The sequence below is a fragment of the Protopterus annectens genome, chromosome 16.part0, assembly GCF_019279795.1.
Source record: "Protopterus annectens isolate FY-2018-M chromosome 16.part0, PAN1.0, whole genome shotgun sequence".
NCBI classification, from domain to species: domain Eukaryota; kingdom Metazoa; phylum Chordata; order Ceratodontiformes; family Protopteridae; genus Protopterus; species Protopterus annectens.
In genome coordinates, this window is record NC_056750.1 from 660,566,714 (window position 1) to 660,591,395 (window position 24,682).

General features: G+C 41.2%; 1 protein-coding gene across 1 annotated transcript in view; it reads right to left on the reverse strand.

The window, feature by feature from the left end:
- The window catches only part of AKNA (AT-hook transcription factor), an 865,316-nt gene that overhangs the window by 135,112 nt on the left and 705,522 nt on the right, over positions 1-24,682 (reverse strand). The window contains exons 15-16 of the mRNA XM_044058163.1: positions 16,457-16,622; positions 4,955-5,122 (exon numbers count right to left, since the gene is read on the reverse strand). Of these exons, the coding sequence (XP_043914098.1) occupies positions 4,955-5,122; positions 16,457-16,622 (334 nt within the window). The remainder of the gene's footprint in view (positions 1-4,954; positions 5,123-16,456; positions 16,623-24,682) is intronic.

The window sequence follows — 24,682 nt, forward strand, 5'->3', positions numbered from 1 at the left end:
AAATGTACCGTTGCCAAAAAATGAACAAAAATAAATGAATCCAAGAATGCAGGCAATGGAAAAAACACGAGCACAAAGGACCATAAAAATGTTTATTCAAGTAGACTCAGATTAACACAACATGGTAACTGCTTTCATCAACGGTTTCTTCAGACCATATAAAACCTGCCCCATTAATCCAAAATAAATATCGCCAAAAAATGAACAAAAATAAATGAATCCAAGAATGCAGGCAATGGAAAAAACACGAGCACAAAGGACCATAAAAATGTTTATTCAAGTAGACTCAGATTAACACAACATGGTAACTGCTTTCATCAACGGTTTCTTCAGACCATATAAAACCTGCCCCATTAATCCAAAATAAATATCCTAACAGAGCCAATCAAATAGTAAAAAAAATCAATCAATGGGCTGTCCTTAAAATAACAAAAATAACTAAAATCTGAAGAACACATTTCATAAAAACAGACGCATTTCACTCAAAGACTTATACATGCAGACATATATTTATAAATTTATAGTGTATATAAAAAATCCAATAAATATAGAAGCATATATAAAAAAGAATACTATAGAACATACTAGATAACTCTAAGCAGCTTAGATTTCAAAATAGGTTTCAGGGAGGCTCTCATTTAAGCCCTTCTCCCTATCAGCCCTAAGCCTGAAGATCGATCTAACCTCTCTATTCTCTGTATAATTCCCAATATCTCCTTCACATACACTGGGTGTAATAACATCTATAACAATAAATCTAAAACTATGTTCTTCTCCCTTCTGCATAACATGCTTGGATAGGACATTATTGTTGGAATGTATCCTAATGTTATAAAGGTGTTCCCTATTCCTGTCCTTAAATATTCTATCAAATTTACCTACATAATAAGAGCCACATAACATGCAGTATGCAAGACATACCACATGCTGCGCATGGCAATTAGCAGATACTTTGAAAATAAATCTTTGACCTGTGCCTGGATGTACAAACTGGTCTCTATCATCAATACTCCCACAGAAGTTGCACCTACCACAAGGTCTAGTAGAACAATTCCTAAATGGTATATTAGTAGTTATGTCTCTAGGATGACATAACATTCTCTTCAGATTTAACTTGTTCTTAAACAAGAAACTAGGGGCATCTCTCCTACAGGCTCTCTCAGGGCAGGGTCCACTCTTAAAATGTCCCATTTCCTTCTAATCACATCCATAATAATACTAGTATCACTGGTACAAAACAGTGGTACTTTGACCCTCATCTGATTCTAACTGGAGTTCGTATTACCATTGTCAGTCACTAAATTAGAGAAATATGGGCATGCTAAGCCCCTGCTGTAGTTTGCTATCTCCCCAAGTACCTTATCAACCTCGGAGGTGTAATACCCCCTTCTCCACTAATTTGTCCCTCAAATTTGATAACTTGGAAATAAAATCAGCATCAGATACATTAAGTCTTGATGCCTTCATCCCTTGACCCTTAATCACGTTCTTAAAGAAATAGTGGGGATGCATGCTACGCCTATGGAGTAAGGTGTTCCTATAACAAGATTGCCTATGAACACCTGTGTTAATCTTGGCATTATCCAATCTCTGTACAAGAACATCCAGATATGCAATCATGAAAGATGAAAAATCCAAAGTAAATTTCAAATAACTAGTGGCTCTGTTTAGTTGTTTATAGAATCCTATCAACTGTTCCTCACTTCTTGTCCAAGTGAAGAAAAGATCAAATAAATGACAGTAGAACAGGACATATCTAGTATACATCTCGGTCCCAAACATGTAGTCCTCCTCCCACATTGCCATAAACATGTTGGCATAGTCATTGGCACATGATGTGCCCATAGCTATGCCATCCTTCTGTAAGTAAATTACACCATCGAACACAAAAGCATTATTTTCAAGAGCTGTTTCCAGAATTAAACATAGTAAATCAATGTGACTTTGACTATAGTCACTATGCTTGATAACATACCTCTGTACAGACTCAACACCTTCAGCATTAGGAATGACAGTAAATAAGGACTGCACATCTAAACTTACAAAATAATAGTCAGTATCCATAGATAGTGTACTAGAAAAACTGTACAAATCCATTTGGAACCCCTTAGAGTCCTTCAAAACTAATTTATTACTATCTAGGGTTGGATGTAAGAACGTCTCAATGTATAACGAGAAGGGTTTAGTACACCAGCCTCTTCCTGGTACTATAGGTCTCTAAAAGGTGGTTTCATCTCATCTTTATATATTTTGAGGAACCCTTGTATAGTGGGTATGAGTGGATGTTCTGATTTCAAATAATTAAACTACTCATATGAAATCAACCATAAAAAGTGCACAGTCTCCGTGCATAACTCACTACGACTAATATCAATGTCTCACATGCACATGATGTAAGCAGGTGATTCCTGTTTTAAATATTAAAATAAGATGTGTGTTTTGCAAATGCAGGAATATTGGCACAATCCAGAGGTTCGAGCTGCACTAAAGTGCACGTGGTTTCTAAAAGTTAACTTCAAACCTCCAAGTGATATTTGATCAGTAAAGATTACTACTTTCCACTCATTCTGTTTTGCAGACTAAAACAAATTTTAGTAAGAGATATAAAAAGTCAGAATTATGATCTTATTTCGGTTAGTTTGAGCACCCAAATTGATCATAAATTTCATGAGCATTATCCACTGACTCTCCTATGTTAAACCAATCATGAAAGTGTGCACTCTCAACTGGAAAGTTTTTTTTTTTTTATGGTTTAAAAGACTGTATCCTAGATTCATAGGTAGTTACTAGGGATGAAATCTGGAAAACCACTAAAGAGCCTAGCCCAAATATCCAGACAGTGCTTGGAGGGACTGGGAAAGTGATTTGCTTAAGGTCACACAGTAGGCAAAAGAAGGCCAGGGGAATTGTGGGAATGCTACATGCAGAATAATGTTTTGGAGGAGAAATGATTTCAAGAGAAGGCAGGAACTGAATAATTTAAGCAACGCTCAGATTATGCTTCACATATATTGTTATATATCTTATAATACTTGTAAATGTGAACTTCATAATATGATTTGATTACTTTTATATAAATTTAAGTTTGCCTATATCACAACTGATAACTCATTAACAGTGTTTGAAAAAAAAAAACATAAGGAAGTAAAAAAATAATAAAATCAGTTTACTAAATATAATGTTCACTGTAAAACTGTACTGAACTGTGTATATATAGCAAGTTAAACCACCACACAAGTTTAGGGAGTTAGGGATGCTTTTAGGAAGGAACCATAGGATGCATTTTCATTTATTAGGAAAGAAACACTTAATGGTCAACAGAACACCAAAAGGCAGTACAGAATATGAAATGGTGGAAACAATAGGAGGGGGAGATGGAGCTTCTCTGATGCAAGTGTCCATACACCTGCATGCAAACAAACAAAATTTTACACCAGCTTACAGATAAGGACAAAAAACATCACCACTAGCACTCGGGCAAGCACTAAGGCCTACATGCCTGCATATAGACAATCTTAAAAGATAAATATCCTGAATACATGTGGGCATGTACAGTAACAAAAGGCAGTAGTCACCCTGATTGCCTGTTTCATTTATGGAAGAACAGGGTGTGCATCCATACTGCAGACAACATGGTAGTTATTGAAACTACTGTGCACTGGAGACCAGCATGGTACTGCCAAAGATATTTTGTTTGATACCAAACCCATCTGACAGGATCCAACAGAAACAAGAAACTTTCGTCACCAGACAGCTCTCCAGAAAATGGAGTCCAGCTCACAATCTGAAAAACTGGCATTAAAAATTAGGGGGGGACGGACGACTAAATCACTTATGTACTGGCAAGCCAGAAATAACCAGAGCTGAATCCGCTGAGCCTGAAGGAGGTGCTGGTCCTTATTGCTGGAGAAAGTGTTGCTCATAAGACAATTTTCTGGGATTTGTGTTTGAATCCCACCAACAATGACCTATATTACTGTATGACCAAGAACCAATCAATCAGTTAACATCCATATGTGTTCTCTCAAAAAACAGACATGTATAATAAATCTAGTAAGGTTTCTGGGCAACAAGCTGAAAAATACTGGATATATGGTCTTTGTATGACCCACTAATGACTACAGTAAAAATTCACAAAAACGCAACAAACTGTGCAACCCGTTTCTAGCAGGATTGCTCAGTATACTAGGAGGGAGTAATTCAAAGACCCCTCTAGTGATGCAGTGGAATGAAGCCTCTGGCAAATAGCAGCAGTATGCTGGATAATTTTGCACACAAATGTGGCATTCTGGCAGCACAGTTAAGTTACCCATGTGCTCTGCCCACAATCCTTTCTCAGTGATGGAAAGAGAACTGTACAGCAACTAAAAGACAAGCTCTACTATGCAAAGCAAAGAGGGTAAATGCACAAATTTAAAGTGTATACCTATTGCTGTCTGCAGTTAACCCCGTAGCTATGTATTGTGAGGTTGTAAGGACATGAATGAGAGAGAGAGGGAGACATACAGACACTATTCAGTCAACTGTGTGTGGTTGTGTCTCAGTGTGTGGCAGTGGGTAAGCACCTACGTATTAGAGTTGCAAGGGTTGGTAGATTGAATGCTAATCCACAAGTTAGGTGTTTGATTCAGGAGACATGCAAATCAGTTGCTAATGAGTTTTTGTTCCAGTCAACTTGCCGAATAACCCTCATGCCTTATATGCCAGGAAGCAGTGCCGAATAATGATCTGCTGAACATGCTATGTTTTCTTCAATTCTTTGTAACCCAACTAGGCTAGAAAGCTCACTTAGGAGACTATATTAAACTTTGGTGAGGAATAAATAATAAATGCACACATTACGTTCATCAGCTATAAGTCAACTTATAACAGTAATGTTTTGACATGCATCTGCTGCGCATAAAATGATCAATCTGATTACAGAAGAATACAGTGATACAGGAAAACCACTTACCTTAAGAATGTGACATTGCCAGGGGACCGTGCACGTTCAGGTGTCTGTGCCCTAAGTCTTGATGAGGCTGGAGAAAAGGCCCCTCTATTGGTCTGAGACTTGTGTAGACTCTTTTCCAGCTCTTGCCGTAGAAGAGACACTTCTGATTGCAAAGCATGGATCGCTTCACTGAAATGATAGAAAATTATGAATACTTACCATTGTGCTTTCTAGATGCAAAATACAATTTTCTTTAAGACAGGATGAAAGGACTTAGACTGTGGTAAACTAGATTTGATCACGTGACCCAGTTTAGTAACGCAAAATGTTGTACTCTATTGTACTTAAATACTTTTTTTCCCCATTTTAAACTGCTATTCTTTGTTTCTAGTATACTTTATTGTAAAACAAACCAATAATATCAAAATATCACTATTCCTAAATGAAACAAATACCTAGCTGTAACCAAAGTCTTATGGACAAAGGCAAACAATAAAGGCTGGGTTAAAAAAAAGCACAAAAAGGAGAAATCAACTTTACAGATAGACAAGGACTAGGACAGAAAGCTAGACCCAAGGCCCACATGGTATGGAGGGGATTAATAATCTAAAAACTGACCAGCACAAAGTAAACCAGGAAGGAGTCTTCAAGTGTATAGGAATAGTTACCGAGGAACAGCTGGATATGACTGCATCTGGTTCATTCAAAATGGGAATGATCACTATAGTTTTAGTAGCAGATGAGTCAATAAACATAGCAAGTTGTCAGAAATGTGGAGGTTTCTTCTTATTCCAAAGACTGCATAACTTCAGAATCAGTATACTTAAAATGGGGAGGAGTGGGGTGCATGTGTAGGTTGTCCCAGCGAACATGGCTTTTTCATTTTCTCCTAAACACATGTTTCTGGTTAAGCTGATGTGCAATGGTGACTTAACTCTTTTTCAACATCTTCAGGTTTGATATGTCAGAAGCCACAACACATATACCATCTGCATTTGTTACAGGCATGCAACCTTTAAATTAATTTAAAATTCTGATAGATAAAAGCCACTTTAATACTAGATAAATAGGAAAACAGTAAATGCATACACACTGGGACTGATAATCTTAATTAAATCAATTATATAATAAATGGCTGGTTACTATCCATTATTAAAAAGTATGAATAAGGGCTATGGCATACAAAGACTGAACGCTGCAACTTGAAAAACAGACGAATAGTGCTAAAGGGCACAGAGTGAAACTTGTGGGTGGTAAAGATGAAAAAGTACCATATTAGGGACAAAGAGGATTTTCCACTAGTGTCAATATGCTGCCCGAGTACTATGTACCACCAATTCTGAGAAATTGTGTTGTCTTACTTACTGGTTGAATTATTTTTGAATACTGGGAATTTTCAAATAAGCAGAGGTCATTCCCAGCAGGCACATGGAGAGAAACAATCAAAGGATAGCAAACATGTACAAACCCAAAAAGTCATCACATAGAAGGGGAAACACAGAGATTATCAGAAAGAGGAAAACAACTGAAGTTGTAACAATAAGCAGCAGAAATTAAAGTCTGCTCCCTCTGACAAGACGTGATATAAACAAGTCACACAAACCAAATATCTTTTAGAATGCAATTTTGTATGCAGATTAACAACTAGAGGAGGTGATGATGGTAATTCAGAGTTATAAACACACGATTTTCTCCATTATGTTCTACAGAATATTCTCATTCAGTCAGGAACTGCAACTCATCACCAAGAATGTCAGAACTGGTTAACTATACACTAAAACAGATCAAATTTCCTTATATAAAAAGACCACCAGTCTTAATCTATGTAATGAATATCATAGAGATTTTTTCCTGCATTTTTTGTTCCTGCAGCCTACCGATTATTAGCCCCTTCTGATCAATTGGCACATTCTTTCCCTATCATCATGAGGAGAATCATCTGGAACAGACCATAACATAGGCAGCTATAAGGGGTGTTTCAGCTACTTTTGTTATGCCCTTCCATCCCACTGTATGTGCTCACATCATGAGGCAAAGAGTGTGCACCAGGCTGACCAGCATGAATGTCCCTCACTTCCACAAGGGGGGGCTGCCAGCAAGCAGTCCTGCCCCTCTATCTTCAAGTATAATCAGTGATTTCCCAGTCTCAATTAGGAAAAAATAAATCACACCTCCCTGTGTGCTCTCCAAGTATCTATACCTAACCACCCCTCACTGTGAAAGGTAAGTGAGCTGCACTCCCTCACTGTCCAGTTCTTCCGGTGCTTGGATCTCAGTTGCCTTGATCACAGACGGGCTTCAACCTTCATTACCATGAAGCCAGGAAAAGCAAAATAAACTCTGTGAAAATCTTGGTATCTTCCCTACTAAATATATAATCCTTGAAAAATAAATCTCAACAGGGTTTCCCCTCTGATATCCTCAGTCTCAGGACAAGAGCGGCCTTAGGTCAACTGGTGCCCTAGTCAAAAGGGCACCATGGCACCCCCCACCACACCACCCAGTGCCCCCATCCTGGTCTACCTACACCAAATAAATACTGGAAAAGTGCCCCTACTAAAGTGGCGCCCTAGGCGGCTGCCTAGTTGGCCTATGTCTAAGGCCGGCTATGTCTCAGGAACATTACCTGCACTTGTCATCTCCCGCCAGTTTTGATGGGTCCTACTCATGCCATTTCTGAACCACTACACAACTCTCTATGCTTGCATCTCTGCACACTGTACAGATACCTACCTCAAAATGAACTAAGAACATTAATGACCATCACAAGACGTCACACCTGCCTGTATGATGTAATGGATGGTAATGCACAGCTTTCATCATAATGCATGAAGACTTACAAAGGAAGGTGCCTCAGAATACTTCTGCAGTTTATAAGTTCCTTACTGTCCTGTAAGAAAACTCATCTCTTTAAAAAAAAGTGATGTTTCATAGATCAGGAGGACCAGGCTTTCATTTCCCTGTTAAGTGTTCTGCTACTGTACAGCTGTCATTAAATGGTCAAGAGAAAATGTACACTTTATTGAAGTCTTCACTAGCAGACCACACTAATTCTTAATAATCCTTAAAAAATAAGTTTGCTTCCTTAAGTGGTATTTATCACTGGTGCATCAAAATATTTTAAATTTATAATTACCTACCCATTTCAATACCTGCTTTACCCAGTACAGGGTCTCTTGGGCTAAAGCTGGATAATGCGGACTACTTCTATTGATTTTTAATGGATTATTTTTATGCTTCCTCATATTTATGCACACCCACAACTGAATATATAATCCACGTGCTGTCACAGGAGCACTTTTTGTTCATGCACAAGCACTCCACAGAATTATTACTAAGGCCACCAGGTGTGTTATGACGGTCACATATAAATCACCAGTTTTATTTAGTACTGGCAGACAAACTCTGTGCATCACACAAGTGGCTTCACTTGAAAAAGGGCTAGGGGCCTGGTGGAACTTATGAGTAACAAAATGTGATAAGTGAGCAGTTCTCAAATCAGACTGCTGGTATGGGGAATGGGAAGGTCCACAAATTAATTACCAAGGCCACCACTCAAGTATTTCTAAATTAGTGCCACTCTGGGGTTCTAAATTGATAACTAAAGACAGTTACATGTGAAGTGTAGGCCTAGTGAAAAAGCAACAGTAGTGTGTGCGTGTGTGTGTGTGTGTGTGTGTGTGTGTGTGTGTGTGTGTGTGTGTGTGTGTGTGTGTGTGTGTGTGTGTGAGAGCGAGCACACACATGCATATGCACATAAAAAGGATACAAACCTTAATGAAGCACCCCACAAAGGTCATATCCAAGATGTATGCTGTTACAACAAAGAAATCGATCCCTAAACAACTAGATGTAACCATATGTCAGAGTGTCACATGGATATAATCTTCAGACTTAACAGCTAGCCAAATGGTTTGCAGCTCAGGGCAGGCAGCAGTGGCAGTCTTCTGTCCAAGTCACTACACCAGAGTACTTCCTTGATCGGAGGAAGCACTATTTTTTCAACCCTGCTAATTTCTGTATGCATTTACAACATCCAGACGAGTAGGGCTGGGCAAGAGGTATCAAGGCAAAATAATCATGTTCATTCAAGAAGTTTTCTAACATCACCACTAAGTTAATAAGGTTCTAGATAAGGCAATCATAATATTTTAAATATTGCTCTTATAAATTTAGAAAGTTGCTAGAGTAACAGGGCTTGTTTTAAACCAAATACAGCTCCCAGGCATAAAAAATGGATTTACTCTGAAGATGCCCGAATGTACTAATGGGTGAAAGCGCTTAGTAGTGGACTTGCTTTTATGTTTTAATATATATTTTTATGGATTTCTTTGGATTTTTGGATTATTAAACGTTTGTGCTGTTTTACCATACTGCTGGTTCTTCGGCTTGCTGTTTCCTGGGAGCTGTATTTGGTTTACCTTACAAGTTTTTCATTTTGATTGAAGGGTTTTGTTTTAACATTTTCTTAATGATTTGAAGTCTGAAACTCAAATGTATGTCATTAGTTAATGACTTCAGTCCTCAGATCATCCCAGTGATTTGCCAAAAAAACCCTACAAATTTTATGAGCGACAGACTAAAAATATGAGCTAAAAATATGGACATTCAGTGAAAATCTGGACAGTTGAGAGGTATGCAATACACTTCATGCCCAAAATGAGGTGGAAGAATTTTGTGGCTTGCAGAAGTAAGACACGTTTTAGGTTGAGACAAGTGCATTGCATAATAAAATTACTACAGCAGGCTGCACAGCCTACTGCTGTATCACAGCCTTGAGGAACAGTAAATTTAAATGTCATTTTGAAGACCTGAATAAATCTTTCAGTAACAGTCAGCCACATCACATGCCAAGTGTATCAGTAAAACACATAGTGTTAAAGAATATAAGCTATTAAGGAGCTTAAGCCCAAGTTTGATTTGGTAAGTCACCACCAGCATCATGTTGTGCACCTCTGAGAAAGTCACTTAACGAAACCGGTGCTACTACCTCAACATTAGTTATGTCCGTGTTTTCTAGTTAACAAATGAACAAAATAAATAAAAGTAAATGACTATTAAACGTCTATATTAGACCCAATGTCTAGGCAGGCATCTCTTCTCTAAATGAAATTTTCAAACAGCCATTCAATTAGTCTCAGCCTTGAGGTAAGCTAAACGTAGGTTATACAGTGGGTATACACCCCCAACCAAGAAAGATTGTGTTGCGTGCCCCCCAATGACATCACATACTACAGAAGGCAAAAAAATGTAGGATAAGTGACTAACTACAGATCACTCAGCCATATGACATCATGTATGTGCTTTGCCATATGACGTATGTTCTCTCCTAAGCCGCTGTCTCATGCAACTGGACATGCAACTGGAATGGTGATGTGATACTGGTAGCCCACTGGGCATACTAGTATATCCAGGAAGAGGATGCATAAGCCATCTCAAAATTATTTATTTTCAAAAAAAGAATTTACAAAACTGAAATCCTGTATTGTGCCCAATAAAGTTTAACAGAATATACCCAATACTCTTGACACCCTTAACACATTAGCAATTTAAACAAATTAACTAATTTAGTCAAGACATTACAATTTTAAAACAGGATAACGGCTACTAATGTAGTCAGTACCACTTAACAAAATGACACTCACTTGACATCAACTTGATCAGAGTGAAACGTTTCCATTCTGTGAGCCATGTATGAGATGCAACTAAGCTTGTGTGCAGAAGTTCTTGAAAAATCTAATAGCACTACTTCTGTTTGCTGTTCTTAAAAGAAATGTTTTGTATGTTGGAAAAGAGAACAGCAAAAGTCAAGATTTAAACAGGAAACCTGCAACAGATAGCTACTGTTAACTTTCAGAGTTTCTCCAGGACTGCACAGCTCAGTGGAAAAACAAAGAATCTTTTTTGCAGTATAACAACCTCAAACTTTTTAAATTTACTGACTCTGTGAATGCTTTCCTGCTGCTGTTGCCTAGCACACTAGCATGTTGAGCTGTCACTGACCCCCTGCCCAACATGGTATGTTTCCTTGACCACAACCCAAGTATCGTTCCAATCTCTCTCTTTCTTTCTCGCAGCATTTTTATGGCCCTGACACGCCTTGTTCATTGTATTCTTGTTCAGTATCCAGGCAGCATGTTATTTGGTGACTGATGAGTGGCAAGAACAACAGACAATATCTTAGGACTGCAAGCTCACCCTGGAATCAAATAAAAAGCAAATACTTGCACCTAGGGAACTCCAGTCTGACAGTGTCATTATCTTGACAGCTACAGCTAAGGCCGCAAACATTAAGTGGAGGTGGGGAGGAAAAAAGACATGACTCAACTTGCCAAAACTGGAGTCTTGCCAAAAATTACAAACTCAAAAGAATGCATGTATTCTTCTGCCAAACGAGAGGTGATGAAAGTACACTGTAAAAATGCTGTCATTTTACTGCATTTTGTTTATGCTTTTATTTAATCAATTGTATTAAGTTACGGTGCACTGCAGCTGTTCTCATGTGACCCAAGAGAACTTTCTTGGTGACATTTCTTGCTTAGAGTTCCACATTATGCAGATGTAGATCTGGGGAATCAAACTCATAAACAGAAGAAAAAGCATATTAGCAGATCATAGCCTAAAGCCTCTTAGCTTCTTCTCTGCAGAGATTGTAAGAAGGGCAGTTGGCACCCTGAGCAATGCTTCCAGATTAGAGGGAGAAAAAAAGTCCTCTAAAAACTCCCTCACAGTCCCGTCTCTTTACCGCATTCTACCTAATAAACCCTTTCTGCACTTGCTTTAAGTCCTTTTTAATTTAATTGCATTTTTTTAAACTGTGTGTGGACTAATATTGCTACATACTCAAGTGTGCCAGCTTGCACTGCATGTGAATTGTTTTTACTACTGTTTTTGCTACTTTTCTGAAAAAAAAAAAAATTATAAGCCTGTTTCCTACCTTTCCTGTAACTAGTGTTCCAGATAAAGATTTGTTGTATCCAGGACTGTTTGTAAGCTTCTGAGCCCCCAAGCTTTTCTGTGTTGGAGGGAAGCCTTCTAGCTTATCAGTGGGAGTGGTAAGCATTAGGTAACCTGTCTACCACATAAGGAGTGGTTCTGGCCCAGAATTTGTAGTTATTGGCCATTTGGGCGGTCTTCCATCTCTCTCAACTTTCTGATTTGAAGGCCTGCATTTGCACTTGTTTCTGTCCTGTAACTCCTGGGCCCATCTCATTTGCTCACTCAAAAAAAAAAAAAAAAAAAAAATGATCTGCTTTTACTGTATTTGTGTTTCTTCCTACTTTATTTTGCTTTTGCGTCATCTTAAAAGTACTCAAGTGTATTTGTTACTGTTTGGTGCAACTCATTCTAAGCCTTTTAGTTTAAGCACTCATAAAATCGTCTGAGGCCAGCTTCAAGAGAAAAATTGCACAGGGCACTAAGGATAATCACAAAGCTTTCTTTAGTTATGTTAGGAACCTGGGTGGGAATTCCCAGATATGCTCAAAATTAGTCCAAAATGACAAAAAATACACTGAACCCACAGACATTGCCAACATCCTAGCTGACAGGTTCAGCGCAAACTTCTCCACCCCCTCTCCACCAAAAGGGCAAATATCTATCCCAGCAGAGTGCTGCCGCCCTGACATCTCAGATGCTCAGGTAAGAGCCCTCTCCAAAGCAAAAAACACAGCATCAATGGGATCAGACGGTGTCCCAGGCTGTGTCCTACATGAACTCCAAGAAGAGCTAAACCCAAACATAAAACTACTGTTCAATCTCAGCCTTACTACATGATATGTACCCAAAGAGTGGCGTACAGCAACAGTGGTCCCTCTCCACAAAGGTGGTGCCTCAACGGATCCTGGAAACTATCACCCCATAAGCCTGACTAGCTTGGTCTGCAAAGCTATGGAAAGGATCATCATGGACCTCATAAATAAAGATACTGGGGACCTACAGACACTGGATCCTACCTAGTTCGGCTTTGTTAAGGGCAGATCCTACCTCTTAAACCTGGTCGATTTCTTTGAAACAGTCACCAAGGCCACAGCCTACCTGGACCTCGCAAAAGCCTTCGATACAATACCCCACTCAGGCATTATAGATAAACTCACCAGCTTAAATATAAACCCCTATGTCACTAGATAGGTTACAAACTGGCTCAAGGACAGAACCCACATGGTTAGAATTGCTGGAACCATGTCAGACTCAAAACCAGTTACAAGTGGCATCCCACAAGGCTCAGTCCTGGGACCTCTCTTTTTCGGTATATATTTCTCGGAGGTACAGGCCAACATGAAAGGACTGTGGCTGACCAAGTTCGCAGATGACTGCAAACTGGGCGCCATAATCGACTCTCCAGCCGACACAAGCATCCTCCAAAAGGGCCTCATAGAAACAGACAACTGGTGCCAGAGCCATGGCCTCAAGCTAAACGCCAAAAAGTGTATAGTCATCCCCTTTGGCAAAAACAAAGTGCCCACAAATTACCACATAGGTGGTAATCCATTAAGTACAGAAGTAGTAATTAGGGACCTGGGGACCCAAGTTGATAGCAATCTCTCATTTGACAACCACGTGGCCAAAGTGGTTAGAAAAACATTTTATATAGCCCACCTAATCATGAAGGGATTCACATCTAGATCAGGGGAGGTCATCGTGCCTCTTTACTCATCCCTCATCAGACCCATAATTGAGTACAATGCCCCTTTTGGGATGTACCTTACCAGACACCTGCAGCAACTGGAAAGACCCCAAAAGTACCTCACCAAGAGGTTCAAAGGGCTCAAACAGATGCCATATGCTGCCCGGTTAAAGAAACTCCAGCTCTACTCAGTGGCATACCACCTGCTCAGAGGTGATCTGTGCCTGACATATAAAGCCATGTCCAACCCGGAATTAATGGACATGCTGCACCTCAGAAAATCCAAATCCCATCGAGCTACGCTCGAGAGACTTGAACCTCAGCACTGAAATAAATAGGACATGCTGGAGGGACAGATTCATAACCCAGAGGCTCCCTTCACTCTGGAATAAAATCCCAGTCCAGGTTAGGCAGAGTCCCTCACTGACTCTCTTCAAGAGGAATCTTGATGAGTGGATGGGAGATCGTAGGTTTACCCCGGGTATCACTTCTGTGTCACTGTTAGACAGGCACAGTATACTAACCTCGAAAAAGGGCATAGCAAAATTAATTTAAAATGGGTGGCGAAAGCCAAACACACTCTGGCTAGGCTTATAAATGCCCTAGGGCAGATAGCCTAGTATGAACCTATGAAAAACTGAGGGGGAAAAAAATGGTCTTGCAGGATATGCAAATATCTATTATGTATCTATAATGTACCTACGTAACAGCTCAGAGTGTGCAAAACATCTTTCTTCAAGTATAGAGCAGAGACCTACATTAACTCCTTGACATGGTTCCTAAAACTGATTACAGATATTGCTTGCAGGGACTAATCTGCATTCTACAGGGTAGATTTGTGCCCCTTACCAGATTGAACTAGGGCAGATGCCCCCTTTTATCCCACCCCTCCTATAGCTTTGCGACACTGAAAGATACCAATCCACTTCTTACAGTTATCTAATTTTACTGCAACCTGGATTACAGGATTAGGAGAATATATTTCAATGCCTTCTCTTTTGAGAAGAGTTTTCTTCACTCATCCAAGTCAGACCATGCTTTGGATATGCTGATGCAGACAATCTTCTAATTTTCTTTCAGCTATAATACTTCAGATTACCACACTGCATACATACTGTTGTGCACTTTATCCTGAAAACAAAGCATCATGATAGGCATTGCTTAAGATGTTCACAGGCATGCTGTAAAGCAGAGAATACTTGTTTAGTCCCCCCCAGCTGCAATTTGAATACAAAAGTTTCTTCACAACATGAAGGGTTTTTATGTACCCAAACCAGGAGAGTTTACAAACAGTATACAAGGTGTCCCAAAGTTGTAGCACAGAATTTCCAGTGCTTAAACATAATCAGCCAAGGCTGCTTTGGCAGTGTATTTTTTTTTTTTTTTTTTTGGGGGGGGGGGGGGTATTTATGGGGAATCAGATGCCCTTATTTACATATCAAAATCTAGCCTCACCGGCTATACCTATCAAGATACATACTGATTTCCTTTGCTAAGAAACTACCTAGCTAATTCTTTTGTAAATGCTAAGATAAAGAACTTGTTCAGTATTATTAGTCTGGAGTCATATCTGTCCATTTGTACTTGCATTCTTCACCCCTTCCACATGTAATCCAATCTTACACCAGCATCTCATATGTCTGCATGTCTTTGTTTTTCATTTTTTTATTTTTTTCTTGGGTTCCCTCTGTAAAATAGTCTAATCCCTGTAGTAAAAACTTAGTTACCAAAGCAGACTTAAACTGTGTAGTTAACCAACAAACAAATAAATGAATACCACAATTTGTAATACTCAACACTTCTATCCTGTTCTCTTAACAGCTCTTCATCTAATGGATAGCCTTAGCCATTTGTTTTTGCATCTTATTTACCTCATTCGCCTCACTTGTACCTCTCCTGCTCATGTATAACCCCATTGTAGCCCACTCCCCATGTATCATCATACTTTAGCAAACTTCATTCTTATTCAGACATGGTCATTCCTGCCCTTACTTCTTTCTTAAAGAAGGTACACCATTTCCTGCCCTTATTCCTTTCTTGAAGGAGCTGAACCAGTTCCTGCACTGTAGGACTACAGCTACGCGTACAGCAGGAATGGATGCACACCTCTTGGCAGCTCACTCCACATTGGGGAGACTGGGACTAACAAGAATAAGCAAAACTCCTGGGACCCAGAAGCCTTTGACTACAACCAGATCTGTGCCTGTGTGTGCATGTATCAGGAGGAAACAGATGGCAGAGATTACACATCCTGTCAAATTATAGGGGAAAAGAAAACTGTTTCATGTCTTAAACTGTACCTCAATAAGACAGACTATAAATATTTTTTTCTTTTGCCTCCAATCAGTTTGGCTCTGATGTAACTAGGACAAAACATTCCTTCCAAAAAAATCATCATATTGTACCGGGATGTATTAAACCAGGCTAACAGCAATGGCCCAAAGGATAGACTATAGCCACACTGATCAACTTAGGAAAAAACATAGTTTATTAGAAAAAAGCTTCATCCAATCCATTTGGCTCCTCAGCTGGGCAGTGCAAATATTCAGGAAGCAGGGTTACATCAAGGATGTGGAATATAAAGGACACTGCCACATAATACCCAGAGTGATTATAATTTAACCTTCAGTGCCACAGAACTGTGAATAAGGCAAATAACAGAGCCTTCTCCTTAGCAATACAGGTTGCCTTTGAGCTGTCAAAATAACTTCCATTTAATCAGTTAAATGCATGGAAAAAGGGGAAAAAGATGGTCTCCCAGACAGCTTTGGAGTGCCATTTCCAGTTCAAAAATGAATTTATCTCTAGCCAAATAGTTACGGTATCACCTTTTATTACTGGTTAAAAAACACTAATGAACCAAAATTTAAGGAGATCCAGAGAGCATGAACACTTACTCTCTTGCTGAGCGGTTTAACAGAGGATCAGGTTGTTGCTGGTTCACACTTCGTTGAAGGGACAGGAAAGATGAGAAGGAGGCACGTCGCTTGTTTCTCAGCTTACTAGAATGTGCAAAGGGACTCATGCTTCTGCCTCGTTCCTCTCTATCAGAATCTGTGCAAGCTGTAGTGAAAACATATTAGATAAAAAAAAGTAATGAAACAGAAGCAGCAGCAATAAACATGGGAACAGTGACAACTATGACATGTATTAAGAAGTCTAAGTTCTCAGGGCCAGACAGTAAAATATACTGGCACATTGATTTAATACAGCACAGGAGTATAGTGGGATGGAGGTTAGACTGTCTTGCAGGCCTAACTGGAAGTGAAGAAGTTGAATTTAAGAAAGAATTATGCAGCATGACATGTTTCTAGTAACCTTATATTAGTTTTTAACTGAGGTACAGTTTGCTTTTTAAATCAAACACAACCCTCCAAACTGTCTACTTTTCTACACTTCTGGTTAAACTCAACCCCAACCCACAACATCATTAATAACTGCATCAGAGGTTTAAGCAAAGAGGTAAGGATAATATTGCTGCTTTAATCTTGGTCGTATATTCGATCTACCCATGTCCTTGCATATGCACTGTAGTGTATATACACAGAATACAAACTATAAAGAAGGAACAAGAAAAAAACAGCAGATGCAGTTCTTAACATGATAAAGTTTTACTTTACAGTGAATCAGAATGCCGGGTTGCAAGACACATACCATTACCAACAGATCCAGTAAAAAAACAATTTTCAATTCTTTGCATAAAACTATATATGTGATATTTTAAAAGAGCCAAGACTTATACATACATTTACAATAAACTCTCAGTTAAGCAGAACTCAAGCAACAGACACACTTAAGCAACCGGCAAAAAAAAAATTGAAGAAATACAGTACAATTTTCATGTGTTGCACTTTCTGTCCCCCCCGCAGAAACATACCTTACGTTTTAAGAAGTTGAGAGTTTTAAAAAGGAAGACAGGAATAAATTCCCTCTCTTCCCAACCTGAGAACAAGTCAAACCAAGCAAATAGTATAGCGTACAGTGTTAGCCAGGCCTATTTTTAATAGTAACTCTCAAGCAACCAGAAAAAAGAAGTTATGTACCTACCATAATGTTCCATGTTAGTTGTCTTCATCTCGCCTTCTTTCTTGCTGGTTGGGATCAGAGCCGAGGATCTTCTATAGCTCGAGAGCTGTTTACTGGCTTGAGGCTACCCCCTTTATCCCATGATGCCTAGCGAAAGCTACCCAGATCTCATTTGAAATAGCTAACCCCAGACATAGCCAGAGAATAAACCTGTCCAAACAAATAGGTTGAGTATACCTGTCATACTCTCTAAGTCAGTAGAGGAAACAAACCACAGAACACTCAGCCAGTGAAACCAGAATTCCTCTCGGTCCAATAGGACATGGGGACAGAGGGTGGGATGCAATAAAGAAGGCGAGATGAAGACAACTAACATGGAACGTTATGGTAGGTACATAACTTCTTTATGTTAAGTTGTCTATCTCGCCTTCATTCTTGCTGGTTGGGACAGCGTCCCTAGCACCTACAGTCCTGGGCGGCTCATTGGAACAGACTCTTCAGAACAGTGGAACCAAAGTCAGCTCTGCTCCTGGAGACCATATCTAGCTTGTAAAAAGAAATAAAGGTATGAGGATTTGCCCACGTAGCAGCTGCACAGACAGAATCCATGGGCAACCTAGATTGGAAGGATAGAGAGGTGGCCAAGGCCCTAAAAGAATGACCTATCGGTTTGATAGGTAACTCTTTGTTCCTTAATTGATAAATGAAAGTAATAGCTTGAGACAACCACCTGGATAAGGTCACCTTGGAAACTGGGAGACCTTGTTTGCCTAGAGCATAGGAAAGGAATAGTTGGTCCGACCTCCTTATTTCCTTAGTCCCATACAAATAAAAACGCAAATGTCTATGAATGTCCAATTGGTGTAATTTGTACTCTGCCTTGTTGGTGTGGTTAGGGAAAAACACAGGAAGGTCTATAGATTGGATTAAATTAATTTCTGAGCAGACTTTCGGAAGAAATGAAGAATTAGTCCTCAGAGCAACCCTGTCCTTATGAAAAACCAAGTATGGAGGACGAACACATAGTGCCTGAAATTCAGAGACGCGTCTGGCTGAAGTAATAGCTACCAGAAAGAGTGTCTTCCAAGATAGAAACTTAATGGAGCAGGATGCTGCTGGTTCAAAAGGGGGCAGAGTTAAGGAAGTTAATACAAATTAAGGTCCCAAGGAGGAGGGGGATCACTCACTGGAGGCCTATGGAGAGTGGTCCCTCTCAAAAAAGCTTTACAGAGCTTATGAGACAATGTTTGAATTTGACAAACCAACATGAAAGTTAGAAAAGACCGCTAATTGAACCCTGATTGTAGCAGGGGAAATACTGGGAAGCCTGGCTAAGGTTGGAAGTGGAGCAACCAAGCTGTGAGCTGGAGAGTTTGGAGGGAGTGATGCAACCCGCCTGATTGACAAATCAGTAGGTCTGGAATTGGATCCAGAGTCCAAGGCTGATCGAGAAGGTAATGGTGCAGGAATGGGAACCATATCTGTCGAGGCCAGTAGGGGGCAATGAGGATCATTTTGCAACCCAATGATATAGCTTTCTGTATGAATTTTGGAATCAGGGGAAATGGAGGAAAGGCATAAAGAAGTCCATGAGGCCAATCGTGGACTAGAGCGTCTCTGGGTGAATGACCTGAAAGTGGAAGAAGGGAGAAGTAGTTGCTGCATTTGCTGTTGAAGGGGGTGGCAAAAAGATCACAACAAGGCTGTCCCCATTTGCAGAAGATAAGATCCGCAACTTCCTGATTCAGAGACCATTCGTGAGGAATGAGGATAGCCTTGCCGAGCCTGTCTGCTATGACGTTGGACCTCCCAAGGGATGTGCGTTGTAATCAGAAAACGTTGGAAGGAAATCGCCTACTGCCACAGTCTGAGTGCTTCTTCAATACAGGGGGGGTAGGACCTGTTTCCGCCCTGCTTGTTGATGTACCACACCACTGACATGTTGTCTGTTTGAATTGCAATGGTCCCAGAAGGAAGAGAGTCCTGAAGGGCTTGCAATGCTAGGAGCACGGCTCTCATTTCTAGGACGTTTATGTGCAGATGGTACTCGTGAGGCTGCCAAGTGCCTTGGACTGCCCTGGCCTGATAATGCCCCCCCCACCCTATCAGGGAGGCATCTGTGGTCACTGTGCCTACCGGAGGGGGCTGAATGAAGGGTCTTGCCCTGAGTCACTAGTGGGGAAACCATCCACCAGTAAAGGTGCCTTTTGCATGCTTCTGTAATCATGATCGTGTGAGACATGTGCAGCTGTTGTAAAGACCACTGTGTGAACAGAAGCCACTGAAGGATCTTCATGTGAAAGCGGGCCAGTGGGATTAGAAGAATGGCTGCTGCCATGGAACCCAGAGTTTGAAGGACGAACCTGACTTGGATTCTTTTGCTCTGCATCAGAATTTGTACTTGCTGAAGAACTGTAGACACCCTTTCTGGCGGTAGCCTTGCGGACATGTTCCTTGTGTCTAAGTCTGCACCTATGTAGGTGATAGACTGACAGGGCAACAAGGCAGATTTTTCAAAATTTATTGTAATGCCTAACTGAAAGTCCCTGGCTTGAAGAAGTTGATGCCTGGTAGTAGCAGTGAGGAGCCAGTTGTCTAGATATGGAAACACCTGGAATTCTCGACGTCTAAGGTGAGCCATGACCACTGTCATACATTTGGTGAAGACCCTGGGGGCTGTGGTGAGACCAAAGGGCAGAGCTCTGAAGTGGTAATTACTGGCTTCCAGCCGGAAGTGAAGAAATCTCCTGGAGCGCCTGTCCATCTGGATATGGTAGTACGTGTCCTGAAGATCTATCGAGCACATCCAATTGTCCTGTCCCAGAAAGGGTAGAATGGACTGCAGCGTGACCATTCAAAATGTTGTTCTTTGCACAGACCTGTTTAGTCTGCTGAGATCCAGAATCGGTCTCCAGTCCCCTGTCTTTTTTGGTACCAAAAAGAACCTTGAGTAAGTTCCGGATCCGTGCTGGTCTGCCAGGACTTCCTGGATGACTTTTTTTCTAGCAGTTTTGAAACTTCTATTACTGCTTGATCCTTCAGATTGGGTGGAGCATCTGGAAGGGATTTCCTTGATGGTAAGAGGGGTTGACAGAAGGGAATTTTGTATCCTCTGGATATAATGGACCATACCCATCTGTCTTGCGTTAAATCTTGTCAGGCTTTTGGGTACAGTGAAAGTCTTCCCCCGACTGCCTCCAGAGGTGAGCAGCCGGGCAACCCTTCAGGGATGCTGAAAGGGCTTATCAGACAAAGATTCTCTGTTGCCCTGGTTCTGCAGACCCCCTCTCTGCCACGAGGACGGCGTCTGCTGTTGTTGTTTCCCCCTCTGCCCCTGGAGGAAAAATCGCTACGTGTGTCAGGCAAGGCTCCCTGGGATTTTCGGAACCACATTTTGCCACTCTTCTGACCTTAGGGGTATGGTCTAGAAGGAGTGGAAAAATGGACTCCTATGGCACAGAGAGTCTTGCCTTCTTGCTGACACCTAGTCAAAGTGTCTTTCACCTGTGGTCCAAAAAGAAAGGAACCATCAAAGGGGGTGTTGGTGAATGATGCTCGAAAGGGTTCCGCAAAATTACATAGCCGCATTCATGCATGCCTCCTAAGGGCCACACCCATACCTGTGGCTCTACTCGCACCATCGGCTGCATAGGAAATGAGCCTCATGGAGGAGTTAACTACAGAATTAAGCGTCGTCAGCTGGGAAGCTACTTTAGCTTGAGCCCCCTCAGCTGATGGATCTTGAAGGGCATCTCCGAGCTCTTTAAAGAGATCCCTGTGAAGCCGGGTAAAATGACATAAGTAGTTCAGTGACCTCATAGAAAAGGTCGCTGAAGCGAACATTCACTTTCCGTATCTGTCCATGGCCCTGGACTCCTTGTTAGGAGGATGGACAGATGAAGAGGTCTCTGTTAACTCTTTTTGGTGGCTGCTGCTACCACCATTGCATCAACAGAACACCTTTGGTAAGGAACTGCTTATCCTGGGGTGCTGTGATGAATTTGCGAGGTCTCCTCGTAGTTGGTTCAACTGTATCCGGAGCTGACCAAGCCTTTTGAGCCACCACTGCCATAAGTGGATCGAAAGGCAGAGAAACCCAGGAGGTGGAAGGTCAGGAACCGAAAGCATCCAGAAATACAGACTCATCCTCAGTAGGGGCTAGGGGATTCTAGTTCCCCCTCTGCTTAAGCATTTCTAGGATGTCCGAGAAGGAAACATCTTCACAGGGGGATGTCGGGGACTCTTCTGATTCATCTAAGTCTGTATCAGAAGTGACAGACTCAGGGGAGTCAATGTGCTTCCTCTTGCACTTCTTACAAGGGGGCTCCTCTAAATGATCAGAGGAGGCCTCGGAAGAGGAGGAAACACCCAATGGGGTGCTCTAGAGCACCGGTTCCCTACGCTTGGGGTCTGGAGGAGGAGCAGAGGTTGGCAAAGGCACTACAGGGGATGGAGCCGGTGGGGCCGATAGTGGAGCTGACTCAGTGGCCAGCACACTCCTCATGACATCGAAGGCATCCCTGCCATGATGCAGAGAAAGCTCCGGTTCTGAGGAAATTGGAAACTTTCTCCACACCGAGAGAGATGGCTCCGAGGCCAATGTAGGAGCCAAGCTCACCTGCGCCGAAGCTCCGAGAGAGAGAATGAGGTCGGACAAGGATCCAATGCCACTCGCCCCTTCAGAGCTGACGAGGGAGCCCAGATCCCTCGACGGACGGCACCACCAAGGGGATCGGAGCAGACGACTGAACCGAAGGAGATAGAGTTATCGGAGCCGACTGTTCCACTACTTGAACCCCAACGAACTCCGGCTCAGAACTCATTGGAGTAGGAGGAGGAACATCGATAGAAGTGGACGGAGCAGACACCTGTTGAGGAGGGCTGGACAACATCTTGGCAAGTGCCTGTGACTTTAGCAACTTACTGACCACTCTCTCCACATCATGATCAGACAGCTTAGAGGATCCAGAGGAGTGAGTGGATCTGTGACTGCACTCGCTCTAAAGCAAGGGAGACAGAGGAGCCGAATGTACTGATTCCAATGAAGGGGACCTCAGCCTCTTGTGGCTCTGCGAAGGCTCCGAAGTTTCTGATGGAGCCGACGGGGAGATGGTCTTATTGGTGCCAGTCGGAACCGAAGTAGAAGGTAGAGTCTGAACCGAGGACGGCTCCGAACTTGGAGACGACGGCTTGGTAGATTTAGGGGCTTTCACAGGCTGAGAGGTCTTGGCCAGTGAATCCTGGGGCTTTAAAAGACCCCTAAGAATAAGCTTATTCTTACACTCCTGCAGGACTCCTGGACTAAATGCATGGCAGACAGAACAAGAGTCCTGCAGGTGCACAGCACCTAAACAATTGACGCGAGAAGTGTGCCCATCTGTCAGAAACATTTTCCGACAGCATGAGTCATACTTCTTGAATCCAGACACTTTGGATTCCTTTGACATCCTGAAAGAAGGAAACAAATACCACAACAGCTACCAAAGCAAAATACAGTCTACACAAAAAACACACTGTACTACAAGACTATAGCTAAAGGATTTTTTTTTTTTAATAGGAAAGCCTCTAACTTAAACGGCTAGCCTATGAAAGAAAGGTAGAAGGAAAGCCTCTAACCTAAACGGCTAACCTGACAAGAAGAGGATGGGGTGGTGGGTGAGAACTCTCTTAAGTTAAACAAGTTCTACAAGGAATGGATACTACAATTAAACACGATCACAAAAAACAAGACTAAACGTTAACAATAAAACTGAAAAAATATAATTCTAGAGTAAGAAAGTTATAAGAAAAACTTTATACGAGCCTGAGCCAGAAAAACGACACCTCACAGCTGAAGTGGCAAACGAGATCTGGGTAGCTATCGCTAGGCATCATAGGATAAGGGGTAGCCTCGAGCCAGTAAACAGCTTTCGAGCTATAGAAGATGGCCAATTTGGAGCAGAGGATTGGCTCTGATCCCAACCAGCAAGAACGAAGGCGAGATAGACAACTTAACATCTACAGTTATCCGGCATTTACCAATACCCATGGGTGCTGATTAACTGAGAGTTTACTGTATTTAATAAATATGGCTCTGACTTCACTAGATGTGTCACGTGATACAGATATCAAACACTGAACCATGAAAAACAAATTACCCTATTTAGAAAAAGGCATATTTAACATTTATACATTACACACAGTCTCTGAAGTTGATTATCTTTTTAATTAGTAAATTCAAATCTGGACTATTAAGATGCATACGTTTTAAATATTAACAGATTCTACTGCTACCAGTATCAGGATCAACATTAGATTAAGCCTACAAGCCATTTTCACTCGGGTGAAAACTTGAGTCCTGGAAGAAGCAACAAGTTTCTCATTTCTAGACTTACAGCAAACTGATTACTTCCTGGTTCTGATGGTGTAGTCAAGCTTTTTTCTGACATTTCAGCATCAGGTCTTGCAACATATGCTGTGTATGGCACTCTAGAACCAGTTACGGTACCGTGATTAACACCAAACAAATCAAAACTTTGACTTAGTTTCATCATTACTCTCTCCCATTTCTGTAAAAGTGAAAGATTTTTGGATGATCTGTCATAGCAAGGTTTCGGTTTATGTGCCCGTCTTGCAGCAAACAGATTGTTCACTGTTACATACTGTGGAGTTAAGTAGGTAGCATGCATGCTAGACATTGTCCCATTAAAAGTGAGCTGGAGACAGGCCATGCAATAGCAAAGTTATGCATTCAAGAGTATATATACTCAGAGGACTCCTATCACACTTTCTTTTAAGACCTTTCACTGACTGGAATCATTATCAAGGTAATGTGTCTGAACTTCCACTGATGCATAAAAAAGTTACTTCCTAACAAAGATGTTGAGGACCATTATTTCATAATACTTTAAGAATTCCGAGTCTCGCAAAGGCAATGTTCAGCACTGCAACACCGCTAGCCTGTTATATCACACCACTCTACAGGCTCTGGAAATTTCAGTCACAGGACAGACAATGTTATATTGAAATAAGTGGGCTCCAGCTTTCATCCAAGCTAAACAAGGAATACTACATGGTATTGTCACTTCGATTTTGGTTACTGAAATGTGGTACATACT